Source organism: Colletotrichum chrysophilum, assembly GCF_026319265.1.
Source record: "Colletotrichum chrysophilum strain AFK26 chromosome Unknown scaffold_30, whole genome shotgun sequence".
NCBI classification, from domain to species: domain Eukaryota; kingdom Fungi; phylum Ascomycota; class Sordariomycetes; order Glomerellales; family Glomerellaceae; genus Colletotrichum; species Colletotrichum chrysophilum.
In genome coordinates, this window is record NW_026517317.1 from 109,894 (window position 1) to 124,067 (window position 14,174).

At 55.3% G+C, this 14,174-nt stretch overlaps 3 protein-coding genes across 3 annotated transcripts; 2 read left to right on the forward strand and 1 right to left on the reverse strand.

Moving 5' to 3' along the window:
* Positions 1 to 1,567: 1,567 nt before the first annotated feature.
* Positions 1,568 to 3,124, forward strand: COL26b_004784 (uncharacterized protein; the record flags this gene model as incomplete). Its single annotated transcript, XM_053177651.1, has 4 exons — positions 1,568 to 1,822; positions 1,879 to 1,893; positions 1,955 to 2,356; positions 2,411 to 3,124. The coding sequence occupies 4 exons, from the start codon at positions 1,568 to 1,570 to the stop codon at positions 3,122 to 3,124; spliced, it is 1,386 nt and encodes a 461-aa protein (XP_053038363.1).
* A 262-nt stretch (positions 3,125 to 3,386) lies between these two features.
* On the reverse strand, positions 3,387 to 4,874 carry COL26b_004785 (uncharacterized protein; the record flags this gene model as incomplete). Its single annotated transcript, XM_053177652.1, has 1 exon — positions 3,387 to 4,874. One exon carries the CDS (start codon positions 4,872 to 4,874, stop codon positions 3,387 to 3,389), a length of 1,488 nt encoding a protein of 495 aa, XP_053038364.1.
* A 7,091-nt stretch (positions 4,875 to 11,965) lies between these two features.
* On the forward strand, positions 11,966 to 13,536 carry COL26b_004786 (uncharacterized protein; the record flags this gene model as incomplete). Its single annotated transcript, XM_053177653.1, has 3 exons — positions 11,966 to 12,236; positions 12,301 to 12,462; positions 12,521 to 13,536. The coding sequence occupies 3 exons, from the start codon at positions 11,966 to 11,968 to the stop codon at positions 13,534 to 13,536; spliced, it is 1,449 nt and encodes a 482-aa protein (XP_053038365.1).
* Between the last annotated feature and the right edge of the window lie 638 nt (positions 13,537 to 14,174).

The following is a 14,174-nucleotide window of genomic DNA, read 5'->3' on the forward strand; positions in this document are numbered from 1 at the left end:
CGGTTGTTACTCAGAGATGCGGACCAAGTTTGGTACGAGCAGCGATATAAAGAAGTGGTTCCTCTTGGTCCTCCCGTATTGATGCAATTACGTTAGTTGTTATTGGCTCTCGGCCCTGCCTTCGTCGTTTACTCTCTCTCATGTCCTGCCTCTGTGCTTTCTTCACGGTCACTATCACACTCGGTGTTCTCGCCGCCCAATTCCGGCGCGCAGCAGGCAAGGCAAGACATGACGAGCATGCCAACATGAGAAAGAAAAAGAAAATAGATGATATATTTCTATGAGAACAGTTTTAAACTGTCTAGAACTAAAACCACACCGGCTTGAAAGATATGAAGAGCCCGTTGAAGAATCTCTTTACGGGTGCATGGCTGATAATTTCCGAGAATGGCATATGTAGTAGGCCAGCATTTTTGGTGAGAGACTACAAGCCTGAAGAGACGACGAGGGCCCAGAATTTTTGCCGTAGGACTGAAGGTGATATTCTGTCGTCGTATGACTTGATTTTTGGACCATTGGCCATCAACGTAGAAATCATTCGAGCCTCTTCTGTTTTGTTGCCATCCTTTTTTTGTTGTTCTTTCAAATTGACGATTACGTATGAACTTGATCGCAAACTTAATGGACCCTTCAAAATCCTCTCAAAACTTGGCAAAAGTTTGAATCTTCCGCTCATTATATGTCATGTCACATCCAAAGATCGTCTCGGCCTGTCGGTCAACCCGGGTCGCCTAAACCTCGTGGGCAAACGGCGAGCCACCGACAAAACAAACCGGCGCGGAATGTCGTTCGCAACGGGCGGGGCAGCGGAGCCTAGCGGAGCTGCCCACCGCCGGACGTGCCCACGCACTCGCACTGGGGGGGCAGTTGGCAGATGCTCCCAATCCGGATACAGATCCCCCAATTGCCCAAGCGGGATTTGGCTTCCGGTTCTCTGGGGCCAGGAAGCCCCGCAAAAGTTCAGACCCGGAGATTTGCCGGCCAAATGAGAGGGCGTCAACACCGCGCCGGTGACTCGGCCCAGCTCAACCGCCTGCATAAATCTTCTGCCGCTCACACGGTTTACCGGCGGATCGACCTACCTAAAGTTGACCTCGTGGTTTTTCTTTGCTTTTCGTTCTTGGGTCGGTCGGGCGCGCGATCCGTTTGACTCATGTCAGCTACCCGAGTTGCATCACCGCTCCGCCTACAGAGAAATGTATTCCGTGCTAGGGGTGTGAGAAATCCCAGCTGGTGACTCCCGTAAGCTGGGGAAACCGGGGTGCAGGAGGAGGAGCTTTTCGCAGAGCCGCCTGGACATAGCCCACATGCTCGCATGTTTTACATACACCCGTTCAGATAGATCCAATTGCGTACATGGTTTGCTAGATTTTCTCCCCCCTGTCGGTCCTACGTCAACTTATCATATAAAATCTGCCTCCCCCCTCGCTTCCCCCATTCCTTCCAGGAGGAGCTTGGTCCAGTCTCAACCTATTGACGCAAGAATCCGAGCCAGACTCTTGGCCAACTTCCCATTGAACTCAGTTCCCCTCGACCGTGCCCCCGTGCCATCGTCGGCATTGAAAAAATGGCGGCCACATCGTCAACCTCGACCGTCCAGCTGCAACAGCTGAACCGTCCTCCCACCCCCAAGAACGCCACGCTACTCAACTCCGAAGGCCACAGCCTGGGCTCGAATGAGGACGTCACCGGCGGTCTCCCGGCGCCGACGACAACGGCCACCGTCACCCAGAAATGGAACTATCCCAGGGCCAACGCGAACAGGGTGCTCTCGTGCTTCTGGAGTCTCTTCGTCTCGGGCGCAAATGACGCCGCCTACGGTGTAAGTCACCTCTCGTCTCTCATCTCACAGCTCAAACCACTGACACACACTCCCAGGCCTTGATCCCCTACGTGAGTGCTCACTCTAATCTCATCTTCATCTCACTAAGCTCAGCCTAACCTCCGCCAACAGCTCGAATCATACTACAACCTCTCCTACGTCGTCGTCTCGCTGGTCTTCCTCTCCCCCTTTGTGGGCTACGTCCTCTCCGCCCTGCTCAACAACTGGATCCACCTCAAGGTCGGCCAGCGCGGCATCGCCGTCATCGCTTCCTCATGCCACATCGCCGCCTACGTCGTCATCTCCCAGCACCCGCCCTACCCGGCCCTCGTCGTCGTCTACATCCTCGCGGGCTTCGGCAACGGCATCTCCGACGCCGCCTGGAACGCCTACATCGGCAACATGGACCGCGCCAACGAGGTCCTCGGCTTCCTGCACGCCTTCTACGGCGCCGGCGGCGTCCTGAGCCCGCTCATCGCCACGACCATGATCGACAAGGGGAAGCTCGGCTGGTGGACGTTCTACTACGTCCTGGTACGTGTCACTCTCTCTGTCTCTGTCCCCCCCAACGCTAATAATCGCACACAGCTCGGCATGGCCGTCATCGAGCTCGTCTGGTGCACCTCCGCCTTCTGGACCCAAACCGGCGCCGTCTACCGCGAGACCATCGCCCAGGCAAACGCCGCCTCCCCGACCGGCAGCGGCAACAGCACCATGCGCGCCGCCCTCTTCAAGCGCCCCTACGCCCGCGTCTCCTGGCTCTGCGCCGTCTTTCTCCTCGCCTACGTCGGCGTCGAGGTCTCCCTCGGCGGCTGGATCGTGCAGTTCATGATCCAGGTCCGCAAGGCCAACCCCTTCGACTCGGGCATGACCTCCGTCGGCTTCTGGCTCGGCATCACCCTCGGCCGCGCCCTGCTCGGCTTCGTCACCCCCAAGCTCGGCGTCAAGCTCGCCGTCGCCATCTACATCCCCGTCGCCATGGGGCTGGAGCTGCTCTTCTGGCTCGTCCCGCAGTTTTACGTGTCCGCCGTCGCGGTCGCGCTGCAGGGCTTCTTCCTGGGTCCGTTCTTCCCGGCTGTCGTGGTCGCGGCGACGAAACTGCTGCCGCGGCACCTGCATGTGAGCACCATCGGGTTCGCGGCGGCGTTTGGCGGGAGCGGCGCGGCGATTCTGCCGTTTGCGGTCGGTGTGTTGGCGCAGGCGAAGGGTGTGCAGGTCTTGCAGCCCATTATCCTAGCGTGTTTGGGGGTCATGCTTGGGCTGTGGCTTTGCCTGCCTAGGATTGGGCATAAGGAGGAATAAGAGAGAAGGAGATGATGGAGGAGAGGTGGTGCAGTATGTTGGACTAGTGTCACGATGTGTCCGGTCTAACAACAATTTCACATCAAACAGAGAATTTTAGCAATACCAAATCATCTCGATTGACTTGTTCGGACGAGGACCGTCTTGCTACACCAATGTGCTATTTACGTCCTTCCGTGCCTGTCCATTGTTCATCATTACCAACCTGCAACATGCCTGCTCAAAGCCAAAACCCCAAGCCAGAGAATTTCATCCTTCTCGATCAAATCTGGAACACCTGGTTCAGGTCGCGACGCGGCTCCTCGGCCGAGTTCTTCTCCGTCGCATCGGCAGTGCGGCGAAGAGCACGGGTGCGCATCTCCTCCGAGTCCTTCATGATGTTGTCAGTCGCACTGCGAACGCTGAGGCGGCTGTTCTTCTTGGCTCGGTAGACATCCTTTGCAACCTCCCATCGGTCCACGTCGGCTTTCTTCTCATTAGCTTGCTTGAGGGCGGCCTCGAGGGCGGCGATCTGAACGTCCTTGGCGGCGTTCTTGTCCTGGAGCTCCTTGACCTTGAGCGTACCGTTGGCGTCGTCCTCGACCGCAGACCGGTTCGCGGCTTCCTGCAGCTGGTGGAGTTGAGAAGCGTAATCAGCGGCACGAGCTGTCTCGGCCTCAAGCTTGTTCTCGACAGTGCGGACGTGCTCCTCAACGCCCTTCTTCGCATTGGCGACCTTCTCGAGCATCTTCTCAATAATGCGCACGTACTCCACAGTCTCCTTCTGCTCGGCGACCTCGTTCTTGAGGTTCTGGGCCTCCTCTTTAGCCTCCTGCAGCTCGGATAGAGCAGTTTCGAGATGCTGCAGAGCTTCGTTCTTGTCGGACTCGAGACGACGGTACTCATCTTGGAGATCATCCATCTGGTCTCGGACTTCGCGGACCTCTGCCTCTGCCTGCTCAATCTGGCATTCGAATCCTCCCTCATTTACGTCATGGTGTAGGTTTCCAAGAAAGTACTCCCATTCCTGGCTCTGGCCCTCGAAGTCCTCCTTGAGAGTCGTGTGCTGCTCTTGAAGGGTCTCATACTCGTTCTTCAGAGCCTGATTGTCATTCTTGAGAGTAGCGTGCTCTCCCTTGAGCTTCTGGTATTCACGATCGTTGGTGAGCAGAACCTGAACGTTGGCCTGAGAGGCGGCAAGCTCGGTCTTCAACTGAGCATTCTGACCCAGGAGGGCTTCATGCTGGGTGCGCAGGTTGTTGTGCGACGCCTGGAGTCTGATGTTCGTATTGGTGACGGTGACGAGCTCGATATAGTACCGGTCGCGCTGCTTCTTCAAGTCGTCACACTGCTGCTGCAAGTTGTCGCGGGCACCAGCAAAGTTGGTAAGCTGGGCCTGGAGCTGGTCGCGCTCGGTGATGGTGTTGGCCAGCTGTCTCTCAGACTCGGCAGCGGCAGACTTGAAGTCGAAGGCCACGTCGGATCCGAGCTTTAGGACAGTGACGCGATGCTTCTCAATCTCCACGTGGACGCGGCGTCTCTTGTGGTCGTTTCCCTCGTCGTTGGCTCCATTACCATTGTCTCCAGCATTGGCATTACCGTCGATGTTCTGGTGGACAATGGCCTGGTTACCGGCAGGGTTGTTGTTGACGTTATCGTTCTTGCCAGGGGCAGTCCAAGTAAGGGTCAGAGAGTCTGCGCCCAGGTTGTTTCTAAAGGCGAACTCGCTGTCGCCGCAGCGGAAGGAGAAGGGATGGTTCACACCGTCCATCTTGATGATCTCCAAGGCGTTCTTTCCAAGAAGATCCAAGAAGCAGGTGGGATGTGTGTTTTGTGCAAAACAAAAAGAAACTGCCAAGAGTTTTCTTTTCACGGGGAAGGCGATGACTTTGAGGGAACAATCAGACAGTGAAAGGGGGGAGAAGGTGTGTTTGAGAGCGTACCTTGTGTCTGTGAAGATGTGTTGCGGAAGGAAGAAAGAGGTTTGTTTTTCTCCCAGGTGAGGTGTTGTGAAGGGAAGGGAAGGTGGTAAACAGAAAGGTGAGAGAGGACCACGTTCAAAAAAGATTTTGTGGGAAGGCGGTTGAGGGAGGAGGCAGGTGTAAGAGGAAGGCGCACCTATGGGTTGTTCTTTCCCTCGAGGTAGGTTGAGATTGTCTGTCTCCCAGTGATTCACTCACCCGTTGGCCTGGATCATGTCAGTGTTTTCCTACCCAAGGAAGGAAGTTGCGATTGTTGCGACGCGGCTACCCTTCGAAGACCTTTTACCTACCCCTGAACTTGCTAATCCCTTTACCACCAAGTAGAAGTAACCCGGAAGCTTTTCCCGTAGACAATAATCATGCAGAGATTGAAACCACTCAGGTGAAATCATTCATACCTACTTGCTAAGTAAGAAAAGACGACCATCTTTACATTGATCAATCAAGATAACTTACTGCTATGAAATGCGCCCCCATCATGAACTAGCAACACCATGTTGGCAATCCGTGATATCATGACACCAAGTTGCAAATGGCTGCTAAGATACCTGCCTTGGAGACAAGATGATAGCCGAAACTTGAAATGTTATCCAAGCAATTGTACTGGCAGCACAGTACCTTCCATTTGAGACGGGTGTGGCAAATGCAATGCTCCCCTTTCCCTCATCTTGTCACTCGAGCTAAGCTCTCAACCCGGTTTCTCACGATGGGACACACAATCACAGCATCGCAACTTTGGACTAAGTCTTTTTATACGCACATACGGGACGACAATCCCATTGATTGTCCAGTCATCTATGTCTAGTCTTGCACCAGACACATCTCCGTGAGCGTTAGGCATACGATCACAGCAAAGTTGCGTGCCGGTTCAAAAATGTGGACAGTATCACAGCAGTACCACGTCGTCGACAACATCACTAAGCTGACAAAAATTGCCCGCGAAGGCCCGTTTCCGACAACGGCCTCCGATACACAGTCCAGCTTCACGGATACGTTGATTACACTCACGCTCAAAGACAGCACTCGCCAGGCGCCTACCGAAGTCGACGTCTGCGTCCTTTCCCGACTTCAGACGCCGGGCCCGAGCACCAGGACAGCTGTCAGCCCCAAGGCCCAGACCGTACCTACCCCGCGCGCGGGAAGAAAGTAGATGGAACATCCGGGTCGGAGGCACACACGCGCACACACAATGACGAAGTCTGAGGATACGCGGATGGGCGTCTAGAACAAGTTTTCGTCCAGAAAATCACCACACTGCTCCGAAGCGCGGACGACGATGACGATGGCGGTGCTACCCAAGATCGTAAGGCGAACTAGAACGGGACAACGTTCCGGGAGCTCGGATGAAGCCAATGATTCCGGCGAGGATCGTCCGCATTTTGGGTTCGTCCGCCTCTCTGCTGCCTTCCTAGATAAAGGCACACATTCCATACCTTTAAGTTGGCGGTTTGGAGGGCCAGATGGCTCCATAAGCATGGCAAGTTCCGGCTTCACGACCTTCCTGCAGAACCCAGCCCAATGTTTGCAGAAGTTTTCGGCGAAAGATCGGATTGCTGATGACTGATAATGAAGAATCACGGTGTAGGGGGGGGGGGGGGGGGTGCATCTTATGATTTTGGGTTGTCAAGCTGATCTTTGTGCCTCCAAACTCACCAGGAGCCTAGGCAATTACTCTCGGGAAGTATCCCTCGTTCCATGGATGGGGAGAAAAGGGAGCGTGATTCCAGAGGATTGAAGGATGATGTGGAGGCGCCACGCAGCCCTCTTCTCGGCCGAGCGAACTGTAGTTCGAATCCTAATGTGAGTCTGGCGTAAGACGGAGGACGGGCGTCAGATCGGAAGGACTCTCTAGCGTGGAAGTTTATCTAGGTCTTGGGGATTGGGGGTGAGGAAGGAAGGATTTTGTCTACTTTTCACGCAAGTGACGGACACACGACGGACAGCGACGGTTAGGTCGAGTCTTTGCCCGTTGCGGAAAGAGTCGGCGAAGTTAAGCAGCGCCGATTTAGGTTCGGCTGGGAGACGGCGTGACGTTGGCGAACCAGTGTGAGAGGATCGTGCGCTTGTTGGCCGGCGGGAGAGGAACGGCGATCGGGGTTTCGGGCTTTTTTCACTTGGGAAATGAAGATGGGATCTTTTGGAGGAAGCAGGAAGGGGGCGGCCGGCCAGTCAGCAAGCGTCTCGGAGGCAATTCCGGCTCGACACAGAGTGGAATGCTGTACTACGGGGAGAGAGAACCTCTGGATGGTGGTTTACGGCGCACGGGGGTTCAAAGTTTGAGATGAACATTGAGATCTGGTGGGTTTGATCGCGAAATTTCCCTTTGCCTCGTCTGGAGGTTGAGAATCATGAGACAGATAAGGTTGCGTTTCGTGCTGTGGTCCCTGGCAGGAATTGGAAATGCAGTGAGACGTCGTGCGATTCCCCAGGACGAAGTCGCATGGGCCAGGTGAAATGGTAACATGGACGCTGGGGATGACAGGAGGTAGGTCGCTTCCTTCGGGACCCGACTCTCCGAGAAGACGTCCAGATACGAAATGGTCTGAGAAACGAGGGCGCTCGCCGGAATCATACGACGAAGATGGCTTCCCCCCCTCCTCGGGTCTTAGTTGGTGGTTGACACCCGGGAGACTGGATACTAGGCCCAACGTTTTTTTCTCTCCTTCGTCCCACTGCTGGCGGATGGCTGTCTTCCTATGCACGCGCGAACATCCGCGCGTGAGCTTGTCTTTGGCTGGAAGTTGGTTCGGGTGAGCCAGGTGAGGAACGGCTTAGCCCTGGCGTGTGAGACGTTCGTGAAAGGGCCTACTTGGACATTTTTGGGAACGTCTCATCCGGATGGGTCGGCATGGGGCCTGAAACCCAGACAACGAGTTGGGGAACATCATCTTGAAGGCGGGTTTGATTATCCTTCACGGGTGTCTTTGGCCTCGCCTTCAATTAATTTGATTTCCTGAAGAAAATCTGGCGATGCAGGGCATCACGGGCAGCGTCTACACTTTCCCCCTTCCTTTTCGGCCGTTACAGCCGAGGAAGGAGGTTCAGCTGGGAGAAAGTCCAGACGAGACGAAAAGAAACAAGAAAGTGGCTGTGCCGCGGCAAAAAAAAAAAAAAAAAAAAAGGGGTTGCGATGAACAACAACCTTGGTCAAGTAGAGACGATGGCAATGTCTGTTTTGAGTCGGACACATTGAGTCGACACCGCGGCAGCTGGGAAAAGAGACACCAAGAAAGCCGAGGATGATCGACGCAGGGTCAACAAGGGTGTTGTTGCTATCACTGTCATTCTCGAGGCTGGCGACCGCTTATCAGACCTTGACAGACTCAGCAGCCTTGTAGGGTTTCTGTTTTTAAAATTGGGGGTCCAGCGGGTTGCAGGTGGTAGCTTGATGTGATTGTCGCGAGTTTGCCATAGAGTGCCAAGACGGCGGCGTCGTTGACAAGCTTGGTCAAGCTGCAGCGGCGGGGTGGATGCCGATCCATAATGTGAAATGATGGACGGCGTCGACTTGACAAAGTCGCTCACGTCGTCGAGAGGTGTAATATGAGAGATTGCATTCTCAGTGACTTGGAATAAATGCCTCATTTGCGTTTTGGCTTTGGTTCCGATCTTGATGTTAGATGGAGCAGCTGGGGAATTGTGGGAAGAGCTGGAGGTGAGAGCGTGGGCGATGGTGGTCTAGAATGCGTTCTAGAATGCGTGGGACGACGGAACCCCGTTGAAGGCGCGTTCGAAACGTAACTGTGGGATTCGTTCCGTTTGGTCAGAGGGAGGGCCGCGTACCCGAAGGCTTCGCGGTTCTGTCATTGTGCGTCTCTGGAGCAGTCGAGGCCAGCCAGTTGGGAGGAGAGCTGGAGCTTTCGTGGGCGGTGCTGATGCTGCTGGGGGGCCAGTCGGGAGTTTTCTTTTTCCCATTGGGGGAGCATCCCAAGAACGAAGCTATGAATGGAGCAATGGGTGTTACTCTTTGTCAACTAAGCAGCGGGCTTGCAAGGTGATGAGGTAGCTGGCGTGTTTCTGGGAAAGGGTTTGCATATGGAAGGCAACCAGTATCAACCCTGGAGGCGCCGTTTTGGGCAGAGGAGGTGCGGAGGCCACCGTCGGGACTCTTGCCGGGCGACACAAAGGGCACCCTGCGGCGGTACTTTCTTTCAGGGCGACGGGTGAGGCAGAGACGAGGTACCTGGGAAAGCAAGTCAGTCAGGTTGGGCCCTTTGGATGGAGAGGTAATCCATACCTTGACTTGGCAGCATTTGCAAATTGAGAGACGTGGTTGGTTAGGGTGCGAGTGCTTGGACGGTAAAGCAAAAAGGAAAACGGCAAAAGCATCTGATAATGACTTCACTGCATGGCTCTTTCAAGCGGGTTCCCGAGTCTGTTTCTTTGGGTTGTTCCCCCCTTTGTTAGGAGTCGTCCGTCCAGTCTCCAGTCTGTGTTCTGTGTGTGGGGTCGAATTGTCGAAGATTGAAGCCGGAAGTTATGGGAGAATCGTCATTAAACACGAACGGGAGGGAGACGACACATCACTTTCTCTTCACAAGAGTGGAAGGAAGGCCAAGGCACGGAAGGTAAGGCGGGATGGTGCAAGGTACGGATATCGACTGTCGAGAGGTGCACAGAGTGGACCCGGAGGACGGAAAGCGATTGGCAACTGCTGGGCAGTTCGGTCCCAATTACCGAGTGACCAGGCCGTTTTTCATTTTGGATGCCGTCAAAATCTCTTGTTTCTCTGGTTCAGAGATTCCCCTTATTTTCTTATTCCGTTGTTTACTTGATTACTGTGGCACATGCAGGATCCAATAGGATGGAGGCGACGGCGGCTGGGTTGCCTTCTGGAACATGCCAACGACGTCTCTTCCCACAAAAGCCCATACTACGCAGCAGATGGTGGTGGTACGCGTGTTTGGGATGGATGCCAGTGTCTCTGAGGTCAATGTATGTCTCTGAGCGAGAAGCAAAGACAGCTGTCCGTGTCTTGTCTGTCTTGTCTTTGTTGCCGGGGAGGGTTTTCCCCTACATCCATGGCATAGCAATATGAAGCATATATATCTGTATGTGCCTACCTTGCCTTGGGTGGTTTTTGCCTCTTGATGGCTGAGGCCTGTGTAAGAGTTTCTCAGGCTGGAGGAGCATGTCAAGCAAGCAATTGGATCGCGTCGTGGGCGCAGGGATGACCCCCTTGGGCGCTAACACAGGCGTTGGGGCCGCGGTAATGGGCCGGGCTGGGTGGTGCATGGCTCGCTGGCATGGCTGTGATGATATTGGGGACGAATATTGTTTTGTTTTGCAAGTTTCCCCCCCTCTCTTCAGCTCGGTAAGGGATGGGTAACGTAATTAGGCCGATGAGGTTTTTATATGTTTATGGAAAAGTGAGCGATATTGACATGATGCCTGCCTTAAGGTAAGGTAGATACGTAGATGGAAGAAGAGACTTGCCTCCCTGAGCATGGGACGCAGCAAGGCACAGCATCATGGCACGGCAGCATCGCAACACCACAGCTTCACGACGCATGGAGTGCTTCTGGCCCAGCGGCTACTTCGAGACAAGCACGGGAGCAGACAAATGGGTCCCCTCCAAGCTCTCACCTCAGAGGGAGAGGGTGATGGGTGGTGAGGAGGGCCCTCCGTTGTCGTGTGCGTGAGAGAGTCCGGTCCACTGCAGACAGCAGAGCATGGAAGGTACTTGGGTACTGCATATTAGAGCCCCCAAAGCCTGAAGTGTGAGTGAATGTGAGGGTGGCATCCCAGTCGTGGGCCGGTCCTGGTCGTGGCCGTAGTGGTCCTGTCCTGGGCATGGTCGTGGTCTTGGCCCTGGCTCGGCCAAGGTCTCTGCTAAGGTACCCATCCATATCTATTACGCTACCGCTGCTGCTACCGGGCTGGCACAGGCACCAGGGCGCTCTTGTCACTGGATGGCGGGCAGAAGTACTGCTGGGGCCCTAACCGGATCCCTTCCACGCCACGCCTGCCCTGCACCTGAGGTGGGCAGCAGCAGGTGGAGGGGCGGAGGTGAGGGAGCTGTTCGTTCAGCGAGCGCCATTGCTGGCAGGAGCAGGAGCAGCGCGCTGCAAGCAATTCCTAGGTAGCAGCAGCGGCGGCATTGGAACCCCTCAAAGCAGCAGACCACCATTAGAAGGTCTGAATCCCAGATCGTACCTTACGTAGGTACCCTACCTTACCTACCAGTGCCTTGCTTGCCTCTTGGGTACCTTCGCATACTCGGTACCTCCACCAAGTACTTCCTGAGGTACCTCGCTCCGTGCGCCGTCCAACACCACCCGCCGTGTACCTGCCCGCCAACTCGTCCTCCCAAGCCGATTCAATCCAATCCCGTGGCTGCTTCTGCCAGTCCTTTCCTCCACCTTTTTTCGCCTCAGCCCGAACCCGAACGACGATCCCATCTTCGACCTGACCTGTCCTCCTACTTCTGCAGTCTAGTCTACCTAGCGTGCCTTCCATCGAGCCTCGCGACATCTCCCCCAACGCTGTCTCTCTCGACTGCACGCCGATGAGGACGACTTGACGCCGAGGTTTCTGATTTCGATGCTCATGATTCCTCCTCTGCCAACCCGACGCCTCCAACGTGTGCTGCTCCCACACTTCCAATCTCTTCTGCAACGGGCCCCCGCAGCCGCCGCCACGACCGACTCCTCACGCTGAGGGCACCGTCGGCGCTTCTCGACACCACCCCGATTCGTCATCCAGCCTTTCTCCTCCTTTCCATTGTCTCTTCTCCTGTAGCCTCTCGCTGCCTCTCTAACCGCCAATCTCCTTTTGCATTGTCCATCTGCACACCAACTAGCATTGTTCCCCATCGCTGCCGACCACGACGACCACGACGGCGACAACGACGAGGAGGACCACGACGGCCACACCAGCCATGAATTTCGATTCAGGCACCGCCTACGCGGAGTCGGACGCCGACGACGAATACGAGCGCAGCCTTGGGCCCAACTCTCCAGTCACCAACAGCGAAGCATCGCCAATCGATTCCGAGCTGCCCTCCTCAAACGAACATACCCCTACTACCTACGGCCATCGCAGCAGCGCCGACCGCTTGCCCGAGACCATCATCTCCGAGTGGACCGCTGACGAGTGCGCCGACTTCATTAGCACAATTGGCCTGCCACAATACGCCGATCGCTTTGTTGGTGAGTCCATCCTGTCCCGTCGCCATCCGAGGGTGACGTGACAATTGACTGACCTTTGTGACAGAAAACGAAATCGTCGGCGAGGCTCTGGTCGCTCTGCAGCATGATGACCTCAAGTCTATGGGCATTGCCAGTGTTGGCCATCGCCTCACCATTTTAAAGAGCGTCTACGACGTAAAAAAGGCTCAGGACATTCCCATAGAAAGCGACCACTACGTGCCGTTGTGTAGGTGGTGCTGTGCTCCGTTCTCAAACCCGATTAGCTGACCTTGGGATCTTTTCAGCCGCCGATGCCGAGGCGCAATACGCGACAGCAACCCTCAAAGATATCAAGCACTTGGTTGAGCAGCTCCGTCTGCGCGACGAACGGATGAGCTTGGTCGAGCAGGATCTGCGTCGATTGACAGACGATTTCAGACGCTTGCGGGAGGACATGCTGCCGGCTCTGAGGCTGGCAAAGGACTCGTCACAGCCACTTCCGAATGTGTCAACCAACAACAATCAGAGTTACGGATACGAGACCGTTTCGCCGCCAGCCCCGACACCTTCCTCCACCCAATCCATGAGTCTCAAGAGGCAGTACTCCACAAAGAGAATCATGCTGGGAACGACGCCGAAGAACACATCGCCGTCGCATTTGCAGACAACTCACGAAAGGATGGAGCAGTCTCTGGACCCTTCCAACGCAGCAGAAAGAGCTGTGTTGTCCTCGTCGCATCTGGCTGCCATGAATGGCTCGGCCACAGCTACTTCCCCTGGTTACCCGTCTCCGAACATGCCCTCTCCAACGTCCCCTCCGACCCTTGGCGGCGCGACTCTCGGTTCTCGATCTTACCGTTCCGACGTGCCGACCCCGTCAACAAGGTCTACTTTCGCCGAAAACGATCAAGGCTACAGAGGCCGCGAACAGCCCGTGGCTCCGAAACGTGGGCCGACGCCCGCCCCCGACACCCCGAGCACGAGCAACGCATCCGTCGAAATCTTCAAGTCCTTCCGAGTCAGCATGGACGATCCGTGCTATAAAGTGCTGCCCGCCGCGCTCAAGAAATACCAGATCAACGCGCCTTGGGATCAGTACGCCCTTTACATTGTCTACGGAGATCAAGAGCGCTGTCTAGGATTGGAAGAGAAGCCCCTCATCTTGTTCAAGCAGCTGGACAAAGAGGGCAAGAAGCCCATGTTTATGTTACGGAAGACGAATAACGCTCAAGTCGATGTATCATCAGAACAACCAGGGAGTGCCGGGCTTTCGGCAAGGGGAGCGGCATCTGGCTACGATCCGCCAGGTGGTATCATCTAGGGGGCGATACCACTGCTGATCACCATCGACGCGTACCCTTACCCTTCAATGATTTAACTTATTTCCCATCCGAATTATCTTAAGTGGAAAAGCAGCCGTATGGGATGCGGGGCTGCAAGCTCAAAAGGACCAGAGCATACCGGAGTTGGGGTTTACCTGCATAGCGCTGCGCAAGGGGAAGACACGACTGCTTTGGAATACCTGTCGCGGAAACATTGTGTGGGTTCGACTGGGCGGGGTCTCTCCACGGTGTTTCGTCTCGCAACTGTTCCTGGGCTGTCCGAACTCGAAACGTGGATCCGAGCAATATTGTTTTTTTATGTAGGAGCTCCCAAGACCATGGACGAACGAGACACTGTACCGGGAACCGTCTTACCGGAGCTATCCTTTTTTCGAAGCTGTTGAAATATTTTTGTCCATTTGGTAGGCGGAAGAGGAGGAGGGGCAGGAGGAAGGGGACCTAGGGTATGGATGGGGCTTACGCTGGGTGTAAGCGGGGATAGATGTACGGTGTCAACACTGGCTTGGGAGGTGGTCTGATGAGCTGTAGAGCGAACGTGTAACCAACAGCACTACTTGACGGGATTGGATACAAGAGGAGGATGGCAGCTGCTACGTGTGACAAGAGACATGTTGCG